Here is a 20,978-nt window from a genome sequence, read left to right as displayed (position 1 = left end):
GACAATCCTAAATCTGATTTCAGGCTTAGAAATACTACACACTTTAGTGATTTCAAAACTAAATGAGAAATAATCGATGTCTGAATAAGTCAAGGTGACTGTCGTACCGTGAGTGAAACAAGTAAGATTCAAACAATAACGAAAGAAACAAACACCCCTAATCCCCTTAGAAAAAAACACCTAAAAATTGTTTTAAGACAGACTCATCCTGCAAATAGCATGATAACATAAAGCATTTGAATTTAACAGTTTCCTTTTTGTTTTCCTTCATTTAAGTGAAAAGTTATTTTTTACAAACACATACAATATTTTACAAATAAGCAATAATTCATCAGTATAGGGAAATAATCACAACTGAGATTGCGTACCACATTTGAATAATATGTGCTCCTCTTCTAGTCTGGTCTCATCTCCGATAACCGCTACCCAAGTCTCGGCAATCTTTTCAAACTTCCCATTGATAATCTCGACTAAAGTGAAAGCTCGAACTGTGCCATTGGATTCAGACGCGAGAGAAGAGGTTTTAGCTTCGTTAGAGCTTCCGCTACCGGATTCATGTTCATCGGTCAAGTTTTTCACCCTTGGGACAATTGCTCCATTCAGATAAATAGTATTATCTGCTCCAACTACGATCATCTTCCTTAAACCATTTCGATATGCAAGTTCTTTATGCATATGGCCGAAAACTACTAATGGTATTGGGAATTTGGTAGTTTCTTTCAAATGAGATATAGCTTGGGCAAGATCTGTAGTTGTTAAAGTAAGAAAGTAGAATTAACATCGAGTCGATATCCTTTTTAGCAGATTACCAATAGCAGAAATACAGTATTGCAAGGGTTTCTGAGTATTAATTAAGTTCGGAAATTGAACGAAAAAACATTACAACAGTAGCTGCCATAAGGGGGTTGCAGATTCAATAAAGAGGATGTTATAGAGAGAGAAACCTGGATCGCCATGGTCGCCGCCTCCATATATCCAATCTCTTCCACAAATGTCATTCATTTTAGATCCAAGACCTGCACATAAAAATCAAAGTTTTTGAGTTTTTTTTTTGCTTACTTTCCATCAAGCGAAAAAGATAAGAGTCGATGCTAGTTACACCTGTGGGTCCATTGTGGGCTAGAAGTACTATAGAATTCCCCTTCGGTGTCCCTAGAGCAGCTTCACAGATTTTCTTTGCACTTCCATTCATGTCATCAACTCCATATCTGAAAGGATTTGACAGTTTTTCAATGAAAACATTGATTTTAGCTTTTCACTTGATTACTCTCTTGTTCAATGGTATGGAGTCTATGGACATTCTAAGTACTAATCCAAATTAATAAGTTATCAAAGAAATGTTGGATTTCTTCCTGTCTTAGTTTATTTTGGGATTCCATTAAATTTAATTTGGCATAGAGTAATGTGAAGACTGCATATGAATATCACGATGCCAAAAGAACTAAAAAGAGCAAAGTGTGAGAAGAATACTTCACTGCCTCTGGAGGCTCTCTATTACTTTATAATTTATATGAAGTCCTATGAACGCAACCGTCGATGCCGTTTCTAACTGATGGAATGAATATGAAAGTCTGAAGTGATTAAGAACATGATGTGTATGTAAAGAGAGTGTGGTGACGCCGTGGTTGAGTCACCTGGTCTAGTTAAGCACTTAAGCAAACCCCTCTCTTGTTTCTCTGTTTGTCTGTGTATAAATTTAACTACATTATATGGGTGACTAGAAAGAAAGGAACTAATTCTAAATAGATTTCAGAGGTTCACTAATTACTTGACTTTTGGCGGGTCTCTTTGTATGTTTTGTACAGAAAGAGGAGGATTCAATGATTATTTGTTCGTTGGAACCAGAAGTGAAAATTTTGGTGGATAGGGATTCCATAAAAATTTCTCTTCAGAATTGAGAAATAAAAACGGAAACTTATCATTTAAGAATTACTGACGCTAGCTGCATGGGTAGGTGTCGAGATGGCGAAATAGATATGAGTTCAGATTTTGGACATTGATGATGACACAATATATCAGATATACTCAGGAGTCAGGATAAACGAAGATTAATGGCAGAAAGAGAACTCCGCCACTTCAAGGAAAGACCGATCTATCACCAATTGTTACTTATTTTCTGACCACGAAGGGAACAATACATTAGGCAATGTTTTCATGGTTATCAAAGTACCCCTAGATATTGTAAACATTTGAAGTAGCGGCTGCATGTCAGTTATTTTAAGTTGCAGTTGTGCCTATGAAAGAAAAAAAAGGAAAGGAAAATGAGATTATATACGGTATCTACATATAGATTTGCTGTAGTACAACATACGGACCTTGTAGATAGTAGATTTTTTCGAAACATTCTATCACCACCACAAGAAAATGGGCGTCCCCCAACCAAGCTCAGCTTTAACATAGAAAAATCTAAACGACGATAGCCCACATGCTCCTCGGCAAGACTGATCATGAAAGAAAACCATCATCAATTAGTCCTAAAGTCCGAATGAAAGAGGCACAAAAGCGCTAACAGAAAGCATACAATGGGAAATATAGTCTCCAAAAGTAATAAACCAAATATAGCATAGTCCGGAGATTTATTAGTGAACTCACCATTCCAATTGAAGTTGGACGCGATCTTTCTTCCTAACATTCAAATCAAGAGAAAGAAAAAGAATTAATCAATAGTAAGAATAATAGACATGCATCTGAAATCACTTAAAGATATGTTATACAGTAAGATCCCAGTTTCAGGAACACTTGTGGAGCCTACTTTTGTGAAAATTGCTGAGTTTTCCAAGTGTCATGGTTCCCCAAAATAACTGCTTTAGGAAGTTTAAGGCTCGCCACGCTCCTAACTAGTTCAAGATTCTCATTACCAAAATCACCTGAGCAGGCAGAGAAATAGTTTGATGAGAAAGCAAGCCAGTAAAATGGCTATGGAAAAAAGTAACGTAGGAAGCAAGCAACTGAAAAAGAAAACATGAGATGAGAAGAGATAACTGAAGCAAATCTGAATCTGTCCCGGCTACATTAGATGCATATATGGCAAAGTGAGAAGAAAAACCTGCCTGTAAACAGCACCAAATCTGGCTGCATTTTACACGAAATCATGTCAGATTTTTGTGGAATGTTATGTAAACTTCCAGTTGGCAGTGATAATAAATGAAACAGAAAGTGGCTAATAGATGGATTTACTCTAAGCTCATATAGCTTATATTCTAAACGGGTATATCATACAACTGGAGTATTATCGCTGGCATGGGAGCTTGAGAGTTTAGCTGTCTAATTTCCATTTTACTTAGTATTCTAGAGTCTAGAAGTGAAGTATTTATGCATCTTAGTTGGATTAATTCTAATTTAAGGAAATCACCAATAATTTATTTTAGGGGATTAAAAGCAAAGCTCATCAAGACGAGGAGTGAAAGAAATATGAAGGTACTTAAAGAGGTGCACTTAGCCTCTCTAGGGGTATTAAACACTCTAGTTTAGATGGAGTACTAAGACTTAATTAAGACGCTATTGCTTCGTTAAAATAAGTCCTCGGAAGGGGAGGACATAGATTTGGAATAAACTAAAATAGCTTATCCTTCTCTTCTTTGCTTCGGGTGTCAGAGAAAACATTGGAATCTTTCGATGTCAGATAGGGACTTCAGTCGTCATTGCACGTCTTGTAGAGAGTAGGGACTTCACCCTTAATTAGAATGCGTTAGGATTTTCACTCTTACTTGGGACTTATTACTTTCTACCTTGGGAGACTAGAATTAGAATTTTGCCTTCTTTTTGTTTTCTTTCAAATCGTGCTCGTCAAATTGTCATTAATTTTTTTTTTTCATTACTTGGTATAATTAACTAATCCCTTTTTGTTGAAAGAAAAACTCCAAAGAGATAGGAGAACAATGAAAATAGAACAACCATTTTCTGTTTCCTCAATAATACAACAAAAATTTCTAAATTCATCTATTCTAATGTCATTTTTTTTTAACCAAAAGAAGCATCAGTTTAATATTTCATTTTTATCATTTCTAAATTCAAACAAACAGATACCCTAGTATTAAAATTGATAAGAACCAAAATTTAAATGTTGAATAAGAAATGATTAAACAGAGTTAGGGGGAATTGAAATTGGAGAGAGTTTACCTGCAAAAACTGAAGAGCTTTGGAGTCTTCTTGGAGGTTCCAATCATCATGCTTCAAACAACAAACAAATATTATGTACATAGAGAGAGAGTTGAAACATAACATTGGTAGATTGAGGTAGCTAGGGTTTATGACAGAACAATTACTACGTGCATAACACAGAGAGATAGATAAGTGAGTAACTTACGACGTCACCGACGACAGCGATTCGGATAGAAGAAGCCATAGATAGACGATTGCGACTATTGTTGGAGGAAGAAGAAGAAGGTGATGAAGAGAAAGGGGAAGAAGAAGAAGAAGAACGGAAACAAGAACAACAGGTAGTTGACGCGTGCATTCTCAACCGATGCGCGCATCAGACCATTTCTCAACTTCACCCTTAAATGTCAAACTCTCTCTCCCTCTCTCTACCGTTGACACATACCTTATTACTTCTTACCAGACCTGGTTGACCAAATACTCATCCTATCCCTCTCTCCGTCTCTCTCGCTGTGACTCTCTCACTCTATTTCTCATTGTCTCTCCCTCCCTCTCTCTATCTCACTATGTTAGGGGTGGGATTTTGGCCCGAAAATCCGAAACTCGCCCACGACTGTCTGAGTCCGAAAAGTCCGTGACCGTCTGATGTCCGAATCGGTCCGTACCCGCTCGAAAGAGCTTAAGGGGACGGGCGTGGGCAATCCGATCGAGTCTGCTCGCTTATATAGTCTGGCCGACCGAACCCATCCATACCCGTCCGTTTATCTTACCTGTTACACCCGCCCCCTATATGATTGATTTTAAGCCTTTAGATCTGTAGTGTTAGCTATACCCATTAGATTTCAAGAGTAAAAATATAAGTATATAACCTTAGAAATCACTTTTCTTAATCTTGTCTTCGCCTCTCTACTTCTCTAGCATCTCTCCTCCAAAATCTCAATATCTCATCAGTAACCCTTGAATTCACAATCACCGATCGTAGTCCATGAGAAGAATAGAACCAATCGTAATCCATGAGAAATCTCAATTGTTATCTTTTAATTTTGTATTCATTTACGTCTTGGAATGGTAAAGTGGGTGTTTAGAATGTTGCATTTACCTACTAAACAGAATTAATTTCGAATAAAAATTTCTTTATTTGTTCATTAGTGACCGTCGCCCGACCGACCGATACCCAATTGCCCGACTATCAAAACGGTCACGGACGGGCACTTTGTTAGAGAAAAATCTGAAATGTCCGCCCGTTTTGTCTAGATGTCCGACTGGACACTTAGGACTTGTGCCCGTTCTGCCCTAACCGGTTGAGTTGGTGTCCGTTTCCCGCCCGTTCGGACCGATTTCCACCCCTACACTATGTGTGTCTTTCTTTCACCGTGTTCGGCCCAACACAAAACATTTTGTGATTGGCCAACTAGGAAAAACCTACCTCAAGGATTGGTTTCGGTGAAAGAAGTATTATCTTCAGCGGAATTGTGTGTCCATGAGAGAGGGAAATAGATATAGGAAGAGAGAAGGAGATAGAAAGAGGATATTAAGACTATTGGACACACAAATTTTTTTTACCAAAATAAACATGGCTCTAAGTCAAATGTACTTATAATTTAGGTACCAATATATGGACAACTAAATTTCTTATATGGACAAAAGAACTTATGGTCAGGGGCGGAGCTAGGATTTCAACTAACACACGACTAAGCTTTAACTCCTTGTTAGTTAAATTTTTTTTAATCCAAAAACCGGTAGAAATAAGTTTTTACCTATATACGTGTTATAAAAGTAATTTGTAGTGATAACAATGCATTCTTAATGATGCATTTCACATATATTTAGTTTCTGAAAAAAATAAAATAAACATGAATCAAACATCAACCAATATTAATCGACAATCAAATTAACTAAGTATGAATCAATAAACAATGTCAATTGATAATTAGACATCAACTAACTAACAAAACTGGAAACTATCTAAGATTCATAACTCATAATAAATTAAGAATTATAATTAATAAATGAGTAGAGAAAGACGAAAAAAGAGGAGAGAAAAATACATTATAGGTGAGAGAAAGATAAAGTGAAAGAGATAAAAACAAACTGTAAAAATAACAAAATTAAAATACAACACAAGAAACACAAAATTGAAAAAATAAAATGGACCAAAAAGAAATCCTATACACAAATGAGTGACAAAACGGAGTTGGTTTCAAGTTTCAAGTGGTTGCAAGACTAGGCTCAACCAACTGGGCCACATCAACTAGTTGTTATTGTTTTGGTCCAGAAAGTTGAAGAACTAACCAAGGTCGTTGTAGCCTGGGTTAGTCTTCACATGCCTCCGCCCCTGCTTATGGTGGAAAAATAATTAACCATTTTTAATGGAGACACCAAACACACTGTTTTTATCTCGTTCTATCTCCAACAGCACCTGCCCCTACACTATTCATGTTTGTGCTCCTAACTACCTAGTCCTCTCTCTAACTAAACCAATATCTCTTTATCAAAATCAAGTTAACCTAATTTGTCATTTTTTTACTTTCTCTCTGCAGTGTACACCCATCTCTTATTCCAAAAAGGTAGGCATTTGTTCTTCATCTACTTTCTCTCTCTAAAAAGAAGGGAAGATGTGTTATTGAAGTGAAATTTGAGAGTTTTCTTCACTAAGATCTGCAAGTTTGGTATTGTGTTTGGAATGATACAATTTTTTTTATTCATACGAAGCTTGAAATAACAGAAGAGAAAGGAAAAACGCAAAAAGAATTAACCCAGAATTAAGAGAGAGATCCTCACGATCTGTTCATGGTAGTCGCATGAAACCCTAAAACATGAAGTAACGTGATTAGGAATTGCACCAAAATTGCAAAACCGAATAATAGGATGAAAACCTGGAACTTCATCAAACCTCTCTACCCTAAATAAGATAAAAACTATAATCTCTACCTTTTGGTGTAGTGGTTGGACATCCCTCTTAAGCCCATGAGGTTGTGGGATCATGTCTCGCTGAAAGCAGTTTGTTATCAAGATTTATCTCGTGAAATTTAGGCAATATATCAAGTAAATAATATGTTGGGTTTTAGGCCTCTTTCATGTTGTCGAGCTTTAAGCGTCTTTCATTATAGTTTAAATTTGACGGTTATCGTGTTCATCACATCTTTCGTTATGTATCAATGTCTTGTAACGACTGACATAAATCGTAGTTGATTTCTTAAAAAAAAAGGTAGTACGTTCTCTTCTTCTTTATGTTTCTGAATTTTGAATGTTCGTATGTAGTAGTGGTTGGAGAAGAACATTGTTGAAGACAAGATGGCAGTGGTTGTTTGGAGGTGATAAAGATTAGGAGACGATGAAAACTCCTGACCCCCATTAAAAATATCTAATTATTTTTGCACTCAATATTTTTGTCCATATAAGATATTCAGTTGTCCATATATCGGGAACAATAATTTACCACAATCTTTAGGATGTCCCGTAAGAGCATCTCCAATGCAACACTCAACTTACAAAACTCAATTTGACACATAGGACTACTTGAGTTTTTGACAAAAAACACTCTCCAATGCAACACTCAACTAGAATCTTAATATGATGTGGCAACAATAAATTTTGAGATACTCAAAAGAAAACTCAATTGTTGAGTTTTCTTTTGAGTATCTCAACATTTATTGTTGTATCTCAATTGGTCCACATCAACATTTTATATATTAAAATAAGAACCAAAAGCAAATCTAAAGTAAATGTTGAGTTTTTTTAAGTGTTGCATTGGAGATGAATTTTGAATTGAGTATCTCAATAGTGCAACTTAGGAAAGAGAAACTCAACTCATACTTGACACATTGGATTAATTGAGTTTTTGTTGAGTTTTGCATTGGAGATGCTCTAAGGGAGGCCAAATAAATGAATGCCCGCCCTGGCGCCCACAGAGAAGATCCATCGCCACAACCATTTCTTTCATCCCCTCCAATCTCTCTCCACTCACCTCTCTCTCTCTCTCCCTATACTCAACTCGGGATTGACCGGTCAGAGAGTTTGGCGAGTGAGTTCAACGTGGGAGTGATTGCGTAGTACGCAAACGGCGTATTTTAAAGAGATTCAAGTAATTTTGCTTCCGTTTTCCTCTGTTAGCAGACAATACGTCTTCGTCACCGAACAAACCTCCATATTTCAATTTTCTCTCTCTATTCTCTGTTAATTCCTCTCTTTCTTTCTCTCTCTAGCCGAAAAATCGATTATCTAGAGAGAGAAACATCCGGACGAAGCTGATCATGGATTTGCCGAGCTCTTGGGATGCCCTACGGAAACAGGTTTTGCGAATTTTTTCCCGATAAAATCATGAAATTTCATTTTCGTATTAGATGTTTCTCTCTTTGATTCGGTAACATGTATATAATTGATTTGCACCAACTAGATTTGTCTCCAGTATAGACGATTTGGTATCTTGTTTTATGCAATTTAGGGCAAAATTTCAAGTTTTTCAGTCATATATCATGGATGACGACCAGTAAAGATACAGATTTCAATTTTCTACTTTGAAGTGAATAGTTAGATTGATTTCTAGAAAGGGGTTTTTGCTGTTTTGAGATCTTGAAGAAATTATATCAAACCACACAAGTCAGATCCTTCGAAAAATCGATTTTCAGAAATTTGGTACAAGTGGATCTACTGATGATTTTCAAAAATTTTGCATTTTGTTAGTCAATCAGTATTCATCAATTCCTCATACTATATGGGTTTTGGACTTAATTTTGTTATGTTTCTCCTTTTCAACCCTAGAATTTGATCAAATTAGAGTTGTAAAACTTATTCAAGTTCTCATCTTTGGTGCAGGCAAGAAAACTCGAAGCACAACTTGATGAGCATATGAACTCTTATCGTAGATTGGTATCCACAAAAGATGATGGTACACAGAGTGAGCTTGAATCCGGAATTGATCGCTTACTTAAACAACTTCAGCAAGTAAATTCTCAAATGCAAGCGTGGGTATCGTCTGGGGGATCACAAACGTTTTCTCATACCTTGACTCGGCATCAAGAAATTCTAGAAGACCTTACTCAAGTATAGTAATTTCCATGCTTGTTCTATCAGTTCATCAATACTTTATCTTAGCCTGGATTTTACATGCTTTTCGATACTTTTGTAAAGATGCTACATCGAAAGGTAACTAGTGTTTAAATTTTGTTGAAGTGCAGGAGTTTTATCGTCTCCGCTCTAGCATTAGGGCTAAGCAAGAGCATGCTTCTCTGCTCGAAGATTTTAGGGAATTTGATCGTACTAAGCTAGATTTGGAAGATGGTGGTGGTTCTGAAGAGCATGGCCTCCTTAAAGAACATGCCTCTATCAGCAGAAGCACAGGACAGGTATTTGAAACAGATGCTTCTATCCTTTTATTCAATAGTGGATGCTTAATACACTTAGTTTTTTTTTGTAGATTTGCAATGCACTTAGTTTGAGTGGATACCCGTTGTATTCGACTCTTAGGTCACCAAAGGATAGTTTAATCATGACTAAAACTTGTCAAGCTTATTGTCGGCGATGAATTGTATCTGAGGTTTCAAAAATAATTGATTTTCTGGTATTATGTTTGCTAACTAAAATTTTCCTGCGTGCGAACAAGAACACTTCAAAACCAACAATATAATAACGACATTTAGAATTAAGAATTTAGCTTTCTATGTTTTTATTCGAAATAAGAAACTATAAAACATGAGGTCACCTTGAAAAGATTTTGCTCACCTCAGTTCTTCTAATTCTATAAACCTTCAAACTTTTTGTTCTTATTAGAGTGAGCACACCTCACAATCTTACGTGTCTATGCAGCTTTCTAGGAAATAGTGTTAGAAGTATGTCAAGGAATGATGGAAGCCAAATATATTATTGAGAGTTCTGCGAAGCTACACTATAAACTAGATCTCAGTTGCCAACTTTAGCACTGATAGTGCATCTATTAATAATGTCATTCTTTGTTTTCACTCTTCTGCTTTTAGTATAGATGTAAATCTTTGATCTCGCAAGTCATCCACCTCACCGCAAGAGCTGTATCCAACTAGATTTTTTCTTTGAAGCTAGCTCTTGAGGGAAGCCCGGACTATGATATTAGAAGTTGGTTATTGTGAACTTGCTCTTAGTTGCCAACTTGAACACGAAAAATGCATCTATGTTATATAGCACTTGATTGTCGATCGTAGTTGAATTTCCTGTCAAATGAAGTTCTTAGTAAAACTTGTCTTTTATTGTAGATGGATACTGTGATTTCTCAAGCACAAGCAACTCTAGGATCGCTGGTCACCCAACGCTCAACATTTGGAGGCATAACTTCAAAGATAGGCAATGTTAGCAGCCGTTTGCCAACGGTATGAAAACCATAAAAAAATACCTCCTTGTTACCCCGAGAAAGAATTCACATACCTATACTCTCTGATGTTACTACCCTAATAAGTACCTCTATCGATGTTGAATTGAAGCAGGTAAATCATATTCTCTCAGCGATAAAAAGGAAGAAATCAATGGATACTATTATCCTTTCTCTCGTCGCATCCGTCTGTGTATTTCTTATCCTGATTTATTGGTTGACCAAGTAATAAGAGAAAAGGTAATGTGAATTTCTGCTAAACAATTTTGGCATCATTTTTTTTTTTCGTCATTTGTCTCATAACAAATATAATGTAATTTCTTGAGTTCTTTCTTATTGTCAAGAAAGATACTCTATGTTATAATTGTATACAATTTCATAGTTTAATGACGTGACGAGTGCAGTTATTTTGCCTGACATTGTAATCACATTTAAAAGAAAATACCGGAAACACCTTCCTGCTGTGACAGATTAATAACAACCAGACGCTATGTAAGGCATCAAATCAGTTTCTCGTAGTTTGATTTACTTTCTTTCTTTCGGTTAGAGCGATTTATCCGTTCGAAACAAGATACTGCTTGTTACGATCATTCACCATTCTTATGGACTTCTCTTGATTTGTAGTTGAGTAATGTGTTGATCTGATGTTGCAAGTGTTCTTTTAAAAGTGAGGTTGGGACCTTGGGTTTGATCAAGTAATGTTACTACATACTGTTTATCCTCCTTGTGAATTATTCTTAGTGCTTTCGGGTTCTCTAGAGATCTAACCTCTTAATTTGGCGTACCAAAATTTTCTACCAAGAACCAGACTACCTCGTTTGGAAAACCAAATGAGAGTTCCGGGGAAGGGGCCTTCCACTTCCCCAGAACATGAGAGAGGAAATGCAGGGAAGAGAGAAGAAGAGAGAGAGAGTCCTCAGAATTGATTGAGTTGTTGCCGGAGTTAGAGGTGAAAGTCGCTGGAGTTGATGATGGTGGTAGGAAGGAGAGATGGAGGAAGAAGAAATGAAAACCGAAAATAGGTGGGTGATGTTTGGAGGGAACAAAACAATACAATTTTTTTTTTCCACCCAAATATTTGTATTTTTTTTTTTCGTTGAACACCAAATATTTGTACTTGATGTTTTTCCCAAATACTGTCTTTCAACCCGAATAGCATCATGGACCCTTAAAAGTAAATATCATTATGGACGATACAAGAATTTGGTCATATCAACTTTTACCGAATGGACGGATATACCCTCAACTTAGTAAACAATACCAAACTTACATCTATGAAGAAGAAAGAATAACAATAAGTCCCAAGGGTAAAAAAGAAAAATACCGAAGCCCGAGCCCGAGAGGATTCGTGGGAGCAGCAAGTTTTCTAGGGTTAAAAGCTTGGGAAATGCCAATTTCCTCGTGAAGGGGGTTTTGGCTTTAAAAAGCTCAAGACTTTCCTCCATCATGGTGGGTTGTTAGTTCAGAACTTATTCTTGAAATCCAGGTTTCGTATGAGGCTCCGTCGGGGATTTCCCCGGCGGTAGATCAACCGGAGAGATGTGGGTGTTTTTTCAAAGGGTTGTTTGCCCCTCTCCGGTGATCTGCATGATCTTTTACTAGATCAGAGCCTATGATTATTCTCTTTCTTTCAAACCAAAACAATCCTTATCTGTTTCAACAAAAAAAAAAAAAAAAAACTCATCTCTCTCTCTCTCTCTCTCTCTGAACTCAAACACACACACAAACATATATATATATATACATATTTGTCAGCAAGTTCTATTTTGACCTAGCTCTATTGAGCTTGTGTTGAATGAGCTTCTGCATCTGCTTCTGTTTCTTCTTCTTCTTTTTTGTTTAATGAGGCAGTGATGATATCCCAAGAATTTCTAGGGTTTTAGACAAAAATGATGGAAGGATTACTTTCTCTTCATTAGTGATGGCGAGGTGACTCAGAAGGTCTGTGAGAAAGGGTTACAATTTGTACCCATCTTCAAACAGGCAACTGTTGTTGCAGCCACACATGAAGAGGGTGTTTTTCTAGTGAGAGAAGAAGAAGATCTGAGCCTCCGACTTACCCTCTCTCTCTACTGAAGAGATTTGAGGTACATTTGTTTTTGGGTTATTTCCATTTTGCCCCCTAAAAGATGACCAGCTTCCAGACAACATACACACACTCTCTCTTTCTCTCTCTCTCTCTCTATCTATCTATTGGTGCTTTTTCTTCTTCTTCCTTTTCTTTGCTGAGGCAGTGATGATCTTTCAAGAATTTCTAGGGTTTCAGACAAAATGATGCAGGATGAATCTCACATTAGTGATGGCGTGGCAACTCGGAGGGTCTGTGAAGAAGAGTTACATTTTGTACTCATCTTCAAACAGGCAACTGTTGTTGCAGCCATTACATGAAGAGGATGATTTGCTAGTGAGAGAATGAAGAAGAACTGAGCCTCCAATTTACCCCTCAGCCGTAAAGGTCTGTTTGTTACGTGTGAAAATATAGTTGAGAAAGTCGTTTTCGCTCACTCAACTCTGTCGAGCTTTTGGCTGTGGGAGGCGCCTATGTGTATATAAAATTTCCCAAAGCAGCGGCCTCATTTAATGGGAAATTTTGAACTCACTCACCATTTTTGTTATATACACTCACATCTGAAGTCTTTTTTGATCAGGTCGAAGGAGATGTCAATGTGACAGGTAAAAAATGTTAGTGTATATAAAACTTCTCTTATAATTACTGAGGCAGTGATGATTTCTTTAGGATTTATAGGGGTTCATACAATGATGAATGTCTTTCCATTAGTCATGGCGAGGTGACTCGGAGGGTCAGTGAGATAGGGTTTGTGTACTCATCTTTCACTTGGCAACTGCTGTTGCAGCCATTCATGAGGAACTTGTTTCTTGTATGAGAAAATGAAATCTGAGACCTCATTTTCTATACTCTTACAATTTGATTTCTTTTTGAGAATGCGATTGCGATCTACGTTAGTCGTTACAAGGCATTTGATACATCATGAAGATGTGATGAGCATGATAACAACCTCACTTAAACCATAATGAAAGAAGCCTAAAGCCCGAGAACATGAAAGAGGCCTACAATCCGACAAATTTATTATATTATTTACTTTATATATTCGATCCCACGACCTCATGGGCTTAGGAGGAGTGTCCAACTGCTGCACCAAATGGTGGTGGACACTTTCAACAAAAAAAAAAAAAAAAATGGTGGTGGACAAGATTTGACTATTTGAAGTTAGGTGTATATATATTTTATTTAGGGTATATGATCAAGTTTACAATATTGGCAAGATGATTTTCTTGGAAGATTTTATAGGCAATGTCCTAAGTTGTAGAATGCAAAAATCCTGGTTTGGTTAAAGGCAATGATGATCTCTGAAGTTAGTGTTTCAGACAATAGGATGAAGGATTACTTTCTCTTCATTAGTAATGGCGGGGTGACTCGGAAGGTGTGTGAGGAAAATGTTACAATTTGTATCCATCTTCAAACAGGCAATTGGTGTTGCAGCCATTACATGAAGAGGTAGATTTTCTAGTGAGAGAAAGAAGATTTGAGCCTCCAATTTACCTTTTTCCTCTCTACTGTAGAGATTGAGGTAAATTTGTTTTTGGGTTAAATCCATTTTGGCCCCTAAAGATACCAACTCGCGAGAACGACCCCTAGAGATGACCAGCTTCCACACACACACACACACGCACACACACACACTCTCTCTATATATATCTATCTATCTATCTATTTATTGGTGCCTTTTCAGTTTCTTCCTTTTGTTTACTGAGGCAGTGATGATCTCTGAAGAATTTCTAAGGTTTCAGAAAAAATGTTGAAGAATGAATCTCTCTAATAGTGATGGCGTGGCGACCCGGAGGGTGTTATTACATTGTGTAATCATCTTCTAACAGGCAACTGTTGTTGCAGCCGTTACATGACGAGGATTCTTTTGTAGTGAGAGTAAAGAGACCTGAGCTTCCAGTTTGACCTCTCTGTCTCTCTACGATTGAGGTTTCTTTCCTAGATTTCGGCCATTTTAGCATTTTCTTTAGCCTTTGGTAAGCGGAGCTGCGTGTTGTTGTTGGCTACTGGAGGCGCCTATAAAACTTCCCTAACAAAGATGGTATGTGTATATAAAATTTCCCATACAGTGATATCTCGTCCGAAACCTCTCGGACTGATCTGAAGCCTTGCTTTAAGGGTTTCGGACAGGTCGATCCGTGCCTGGGTGTCAATAGATGTTGGTCAAATCTCTTCCCCCGGTGCTGCAGCAATTTTCGGGTGCTTTTAGCCGCTCCCTAACAAAAATGGTATGTGCATATAAAATTTCCCAAAGCAGCGGTCTTTTTTAATTACTGGGGCAGTGATGATTTCATTAGGATTTAGGATTTCAGACAATGATGATAGTCTCTCCATTAGTCATGGCGAGGTGACTCGGTTTGTGTACTCATCTTTTTCCCTAGCAACCGTTGTCGCAGCCATGCATGAGGAGCTTGTTTCTTGCATGAGAAAAATGAAATCTGAGCCTCCATTGATTTACCTTCTTTTTCTCTTTAGAGTTCTTAAGATCACATATATTTACCCTCATTGTCACTATTGTTTAGATTTGATTATTTGAAGTTGGTGTACAAGCAGATTGTCAGACTGGAAGTTGATTATGCTTCTTCATTATATAAGCACGCTTTAAGAATATGGATCTTTTGGGCCAGCGTTGTTTTTCTTTTTGTTGACAGGGCAGAGTTGTTGTATCTTGTGTTATGGTATTTCGAAATCTTGGTTTCATTTTCTTTCAATTTTCCTCTGGTTTGGGTTGTTTTATTTCAAAAACTTAAAGAAGATTTTCCCATCACAGTATTTGATCCCATGATTATTTTGTGCATAGAGATTTAGAGCACTTGTATAGTTGCAACTTTTCTACATCTAGAGCATCTCTAAGGGAGAGCTTTCATGTCTCCGAACCAGGCCCTAGTTGAAGGAGTGGGGTTACAACCTTAATCTAGTTCCCCTGAGATTTAGAGCAAGATGAACATTGCCTCTTCATATAAAGCTTTTGTAAGTCCAGATCTGTTATTTGTTATGGTATGAACTTTATGTCCTTAATTTTATTTTGTAAATAGATAATTTGTATTGATTTAATTTATATATTCATATTGTTATTAATATTAATATGTAATGCAATAGTATAAATTTAACTAATGTTTCTTTGTTTTAATTTAGTATTTTTGATACAGTAACTAATTAGACTTGCTAAGACAAAATTTTGATGCAGTCCTGGAATAATGTTCCTTGTGATTTAGTTAATCTATATTGTAATAATAGGCTTAGGTATTAATGAAAGCAATAGCTCAACAAAAAAAAACAATCTTTTTTTTTTTTGCATTAGTAAGCCGGATTAACGGGCCTGAACCCTACAAAGAGAACAACAAAAAGGCAAAAAAGAAAACTACAAAGGACCTTTCTTTCTTAATCTAACACAACCTTCTTTATCCTGCCTAATAATAGAAGCAAATCGCATGGTAACCGAGTGGGATCAAACTCAAGAATGTCAGGACCCAGCTTCAATTTAGACAACCAGGTTAACTTTACGAACCATATGAATAATTTCACATTCTTCAAAACTGCTCCAAAGAGGTTTGATCCTGTTGAAAAGCCACCAAGTGATCCAAGGGGGATCTTTACTTCCAGCCGAAAACAACCCCACAAGTGTATAGAGAATCAGTAGCTATGGTGACTTTATGAAGATGTAATTTAGCTGCTAACTGAAGTCCCAATTCGACTCCTTGAAGCTTGTGAACAATGACTGAGTCTTTAGTAGCAGAGTCAGCAGCTGCTGTTAAGACCTGCCCTCACAATTCCTTATCACTGCTCAAAAAAAAAAAAGCAATCTTGTTAACAGAAGTCATTTTTCTAATATATTTTGGTCAGAAGCAATGCGAGCAAAAGAAGGGAATGCCAATTTGAGTTTGTCCTAACTGGTCAATTGACATCGTTGGGTCAATGGTTAACTCAAATTTGACTTAACCAACCTTCCTTGTTCTTCACGTCCACCCAATCTGTGTTTTGCCATTTTATCATTTTCTTCATTAAAAGGTCGTCGTCGCAACCTTTGTCCGACGACTTTCAACCCAAATTTTCTTTTTTGTGTTTTCTATTACTTCCTTTTCTTTATCTTTTCTTCTTCTTTTTTGTTTCACTTCTTACCTCTTATTATAAATGGGTAGAATGTGAAGGGGAGTTAAAAGTAATGAGTGCACCGTTAATTAAGAGATGGTTAGAACTATGAGCGAACGTGGCTGAAAAATTACAAGGTTAGTTTAGAACCGATTTATCTCAACAGGAAGATTTATGCTAATGAACTATGAAGATTAATGGCCAAATGATACTGTTTGAGTGTAATACCTGAAGTTATTCAGTTGCAAAGTAATATAGAAGTTCTCCGACTGCTATGGAGGTGGACTCTCAATTTGGACAGGGTTCGTGAAATCCACTTAGATTTCGTCTGATTGAGCTAGAAGATACAACACAAATGAAGAGAAAGCACGGGTATACGCTCTCATCAATGTTTTTGACCTTCGACCTACAGCGAAGGAGAGGCGCTGGTTAGAGTCGTACGTTGAGGTAAGAGAAGAAAAACAAAAAGGAAATATAAGAATAAGAGAGAGAAAAAAGAAGTAGAAATAAACAAAAATGAGTTGAAGTTGTTGGCCTAATGATTTTTGAAAAAGAAGAAGTGGGTGATAAACACCCTAACAAAGAGTGGATAAGAGACTTGCCTCTAACCATACTTGGTTAACTGTTCTATTCAAACCTTGATTGAAAATTACACTGCCTCTGACAAGTATGATCATTGCGTATAAACCTTTCGTTATCAATTTTCTCGGTTAAACAAAACTTTATTTTTCTCTCTCATCTCGACCGTCAACTTTGGGCACCACCAACACTTCCTTTCACCACAATCATTCATCTCCTTTGTTTTTTTTCTTTATCTCAATTTATTCGGCCAAAATGAGATCCCTTTATGCCAGATACCAATTTGATTTGAGGGATTCCCTCTTCCTCTAGACCAATGCGTACTGGTTTGAGATGATTTTCCTCCGTAATCAATACGAACTGGTTTGGGGAAATGATGTTCCGTTGCGTGAGACCCTTCCAACAATCCTCTTCCCTAAATGATGCAGGGGCACCCGGCGTGGACACTTTTATCGTGGACCTAACGGCCACGTAGGCCAACCGGCCATATTGATTAGTTTAGGAAGTCCCAAATTTAGTATGATTCATAAAGAATTTAGGTTTAGGAAATTATACTGTTTTAGTATTTCCAATAATTGGAATGGTCCAGATTTGAGTCTATCTATTTAGGAAGTTGCAGTCTTTTAATTATTTAGGAAAGTCTAGTTCTAGTCTATCTAGGAAAGTATGTTATCCTATAAAAGGAAGTCCAGTCTGTCTTTTAATTTCAGGTTGAAGAGAAAATCCCCTTGAGTTTAATAAAGTTTATCAGTTTTAGAGTTATTTTAATCTTTCTTTTAATTGTTCTTCGTTTATTTTATCGTTTTCTTTATTTCCGCTGCGTTCTACATCATGTGGTATTCAGAGCCACCAAAGTTTTGGGTGAATGATTTTAGAAATTTTTTTCTAGACGAGGTAAATCAGTATCAATCATATTCTGTTCCTCAATCAGATTATACTCATCAAGGAATAACGGATGGATGCTTATGCGCATCATGTTTGTATGAGAATAGAGATTCGTACGATTATCATTGGAATCCGGGAGAAACTGTACGAGAAAATCCATCTGCTTATTATCTGACAACAACCACTCCACCTCAACCACCACCACCTCCGTACTCTAATTATACACCACAACCGTCTACTTGTCAATACCAACCGTCAACACCACCACCAGTGTGTTATATACCATCACCTCCATCTTATTACTTTCCAACACCATCATCCACACCACCACCACCACCACCACCACCACCAACTCTGTACTCTTATTATTCACAACCGTGTTCACCACCTCTACCATCTTCGGCACCGCCACTATCAACACAATCATCTTTTCTTTACTACTCACCACTGCCACCACAACCATCTTTTTCAGAAACGGTTTTATCGCTAAAGTCAGATTTGGATAAGATACTACATATGGGTAACGACGTCAAAACAATAATACGTCAACCATCTTCCTCGCCGATTATATCTTTTCTTCAGGAAAAAGAAAAAAAAGAATATGAAGAAGTTGAAGAAGATGCTCACGAAGAAGTTGAAGTTAAAGAAGAAGAAGAACATGAAGAAAAAGAAGATGATTATCAAGCTGAAGAAGGTCCACACGTTGAACTCGAGCAAGGGCGGAACTATGTGGAGACCAGGCTGGGCAACTGCCCGGCCTGATCTCCACATATTCAGGCCAAGCTGCAAATTTTTAACATAGATTACCTTAGCTCTTGTGGGTAGTCCGTATGTGTTCCAAGGGAGAGACTGGGGTTCAAATCCCATTACCAACCATATCCTCCCATTTAATTTTATTTTGGTTTCAAGTGACATTTTACTAGAGACCAATTGCTAAACAAAGATCATGTTTTTACTTGGGTCTACTTTAATTTTCATTTTGGTTTCAAGTGACTTTTCTTAGAGACCAATTACTACACAAGATCATATTATTATTTGGGTACATTTTCGGCTACTTAGTGTGTTATTGCTTAATTATAATATGACGACTTTGGATTAATGAGTAATAAAATTGGGTGACTTTTTTTTTCTGTAAAATGTAGAATAATTGATAAAAAAATCTGTCAAAATTTTGATACTCAGTTGAGTTATCCTGAGTTATCCAATCTTACGTTAATTTGTAAGTCATTTTAGTTAGATCATTTAGATAAATGTAAAATGTCATGATACGATAGGATGTTTGTAAAAAATTGTTTTGTGTTGTATCTTATAAGGTCATACACATTATATAGAGAGTTTAGGCTTGCCCTCTCTAGGATGAAATTCTGGTTCCGCCCCTGAACTCGAGGATACTAAAGCCCAACCACCTCCTCATATAACCATCTCTGAACCAACCTCACCGCTGTCTTCCTTCCAACCGTCAACCAAAAACCTAGATCCAATACAAAACCTAGAAGATGGTCATCAAACTGTTAAACAACTTCAGTCCGACATTGAACGCTCATCTTCCATCCCTTTAACAATGGTGAATCGTTATCTTTTTCCATCAATGGAGAAGGAACCCGAGGACAAGGATATGACATTGGAAGAGTACGAGAAAGTAGCCGAGGAGATTCGTCAAGCCTTAGTTGTAATGAAGTCAGAGGAGAGGAAAGTTGATCTTGATAAGGAGTTGAAATCAATGCAGCAACTTCTAATAAAGAAAGAAAACAATGAAAGTTTCATTAAGCTGGGTTCTAACAAGGATTCCTTTAGTCGTTTGCGTCTTTCGTCGCCAACTCAATTCCAATTTCGTTCTTTCTACCCAAATCAGCATAATCAAGTGTTACCATCTACTCATCCTCAATTACCTGTTGCTATTGATTTTTTTGATCAAGGGTATCTTGAAACCCAATCACCAAAGGTGGTCAATCAAGAATTTATTCCTACACCCAGTAATGATCAATGCCCATTGCTTAATCCACATTGCTATCACCATCTCCACAAACAATGCTTACCTAGGCGAATCATCGAAGTGACTACTAATCATCAATTGCGACCGGAGAATCGATTCAGAAGATCACTTGAGAGGAGTTCTTTTAAAACCTCAACTCCCGATCGACATTTTCATCGTTTGTACTCAAAAACAATGTTGCAGATGAGAGGTCAATTGTATACCCTAGCAAAAGATCAACAGGGGTGTAAAATATTACAAAATAAACTTAAAGAAGGAACAGAGGAAGAAATCAATTTGATTATCTTCAAATTGAAAGTTCATGTAGCTCAACTAATGGCATATCAATCCGAGAATTATCTTGTTCAAGAACTTTTAGCTGTTTGTGATGAAGAAAAGATTACTGCAATTCTTCACTTTGTTACTAGAGATCAATCTGAAATTATTGGTAATTTTTGTGACACTCATGGACCAAGATGTGTACAACAATTGTTGACTTATTTGAAGACACCAAAACAGATTAATCAATTTATTTCGGCTTTGAGGGTTGGTGTTATGATGAATGATGAGCGTGTGGGTTTGAGGTCAGAGACGAAGGAATTTGTCTCCATTAAATTAAAGAACGAAGGAAGGGAGGTCGAAACGGAACACCTCAGAAAGATCATTGAGATATGTATTTTTGCTACGATACCTTCTACAAAAATAACTACATCGGCCAACAATATTATTTATGGGGCTATGTTAGTTCAGAAAGTAACTAAATTTCTACGTAATTACCGAGTTACGGTATATAAGCTTCACGAAGATGAACGTGGGAAGACGGTTTTTGAGTGTCATATCGACGCTACGTGTTTCAATATCGATAACTTTTTGGGAGTTCGTTATGCTTCTACTTTCGCTCTTGACGAGGAATCTTGGGAATTAGCTACAATTATTCTGACTTCACACTT

At 37.0% G+C, this 20,978-nt stretch overlaps 2 protein-coding genes and 1 long non-coding RNA gene across 4 annotated transcripts; 2 read left to right on the top strand and 1 right to left on the bottom strand.

Annotated features, from left to right (window-relative positions):
* Positions 1-235: 235 nt before the first annotated feature.
* Positions 236-4,649, bottom strand: LOC147539953 (uncharacterized). Of its 2 annotated transcripts, none has more exons than XM_086642652.1 (9): positions 4,307-4,649; positions 4,120-4,170; positions 3,051-3,072; positions 2,753-2,867; positions 2,593-2,625; positions 2,316-2,441; positions 1,102-1,208; positions 945-1,016; positions 236-746 (listed from the first exon to the last, which is right to left on the bottom strand). In XM_086642652.1, exons 1-9 carry the CDS (start codon positions 4,454-4,456, stop codon positions 349-351), a joined length of 1,074 nt encoding a protein of 357 aa, XP_086498778.1. In that variant the 5' UTR covers positions 4,457-4,649; the 3' UTR covers positions 236-348. The 2 variants fall into 2 exon arrangements, with proteins under 2 accessions (XP_086498778.1, XP_086498779.1); XM_086642653.1 differs by having other exon boundaries at positions 3,047-3,072; positions 4,307-4,645.
* Positions 4,650-8,007: 3,358 nt separating this feature from the next.
* Positions 8,008-10,940, top strand: GOS11 (golgi snare 11). The gene is made up of 5 exons (XM_086640151.1): positions 8,008-8,390; positions 8,914-9,141; positions 9,276-9,443; positions 10,323-10,436; positions 10,551-10,940. Exons 1-5 carry the CDS (start codon positions 8,352-8,354, stop codon positions 10,662-10,664), a joined length of 663 nt encoding a protein of 220 aa, XP_086496277.1. The 5' UTR covers positions 8,008-8,351; the 3' UTR covers positions 10,665-10,940.
* Positions 10,941-11,838: 898 nt separating this feature from the next.
* LOC147539951 (uncharacterized) lies at positions 11,839-15,608 on the top strand. Its single transcript, XR_015225151.1, has 2 exons — positions 11,839-13,083; positions 13,225-15,608. It is a non-coding gene; the product is annotated as an uncharacterized LOC147539951 (long non-coding RNA).
* Positions 15,609-20,978: the final 5,370 nt, after the last annotated feature.

This window comes from Eschscholzia californica, unplaced genomic scaffold (genome assembly GCF_041429995.1).
Source record: "Eschscholzia californica isolate CP2 unplaced genomic scaffold, dmEscCali1.0.p SCAF_5, whole genome shotgun sequence".
Taxonomy (NCBI): domain Eukaryota; kingdom Viridiplantae; phylum Streptophyta; class Magnoliopsida; order Ranunculales; family Papaveraceae; genus Eschscholzia; species Eschscholzia californica.
This window is presented reverse-complemented; position numbering and strand designations above follow the sequence as displayed.

Coding starts and splice junctions, on each gene's coding strand:
- GOS11 (XM_086640151.1), top strand. CDS start 8,352: ATGGATTTGCCGAGCTCTTGGGATGCCCTACGGAAACAG. Junction 9,444..10,322: donor TCAGCAGAAGCACAGGACAG/GTATTTGAAACA, acceptor CTTTTATTGTAG/ATGGATACTGTGATTTCTCA. Junction 10,437..10,550: donor TTAGCAGCCGTTTGCCAACG/GTATGAAAACCA, acceptor GAATTGAAGCAG/GTAAATCATATTCTCTCAGC.
- LOC147539953 (XM_086642652.1), bottom strand. CDS start 4,456: ATGCACGCGTCAACTACCTGTTGTTCTTGTTTCCGTTCTTCTTCTTCT. Junction 2,868..3,050: donor AGATTTGGTGCTGTTTACAG/GCAGGTTTTTCT, acceptor CTGCCTGCTCAG/GTGATTTTGGTAATGAGAAT. Junction 1,017..1,101: donor AGCCCACAATGGACCCACAG/GTGTAACTAGCA, acceptor TTTTATGTGCAG/GTCTTGGATCTAAAATGAAT.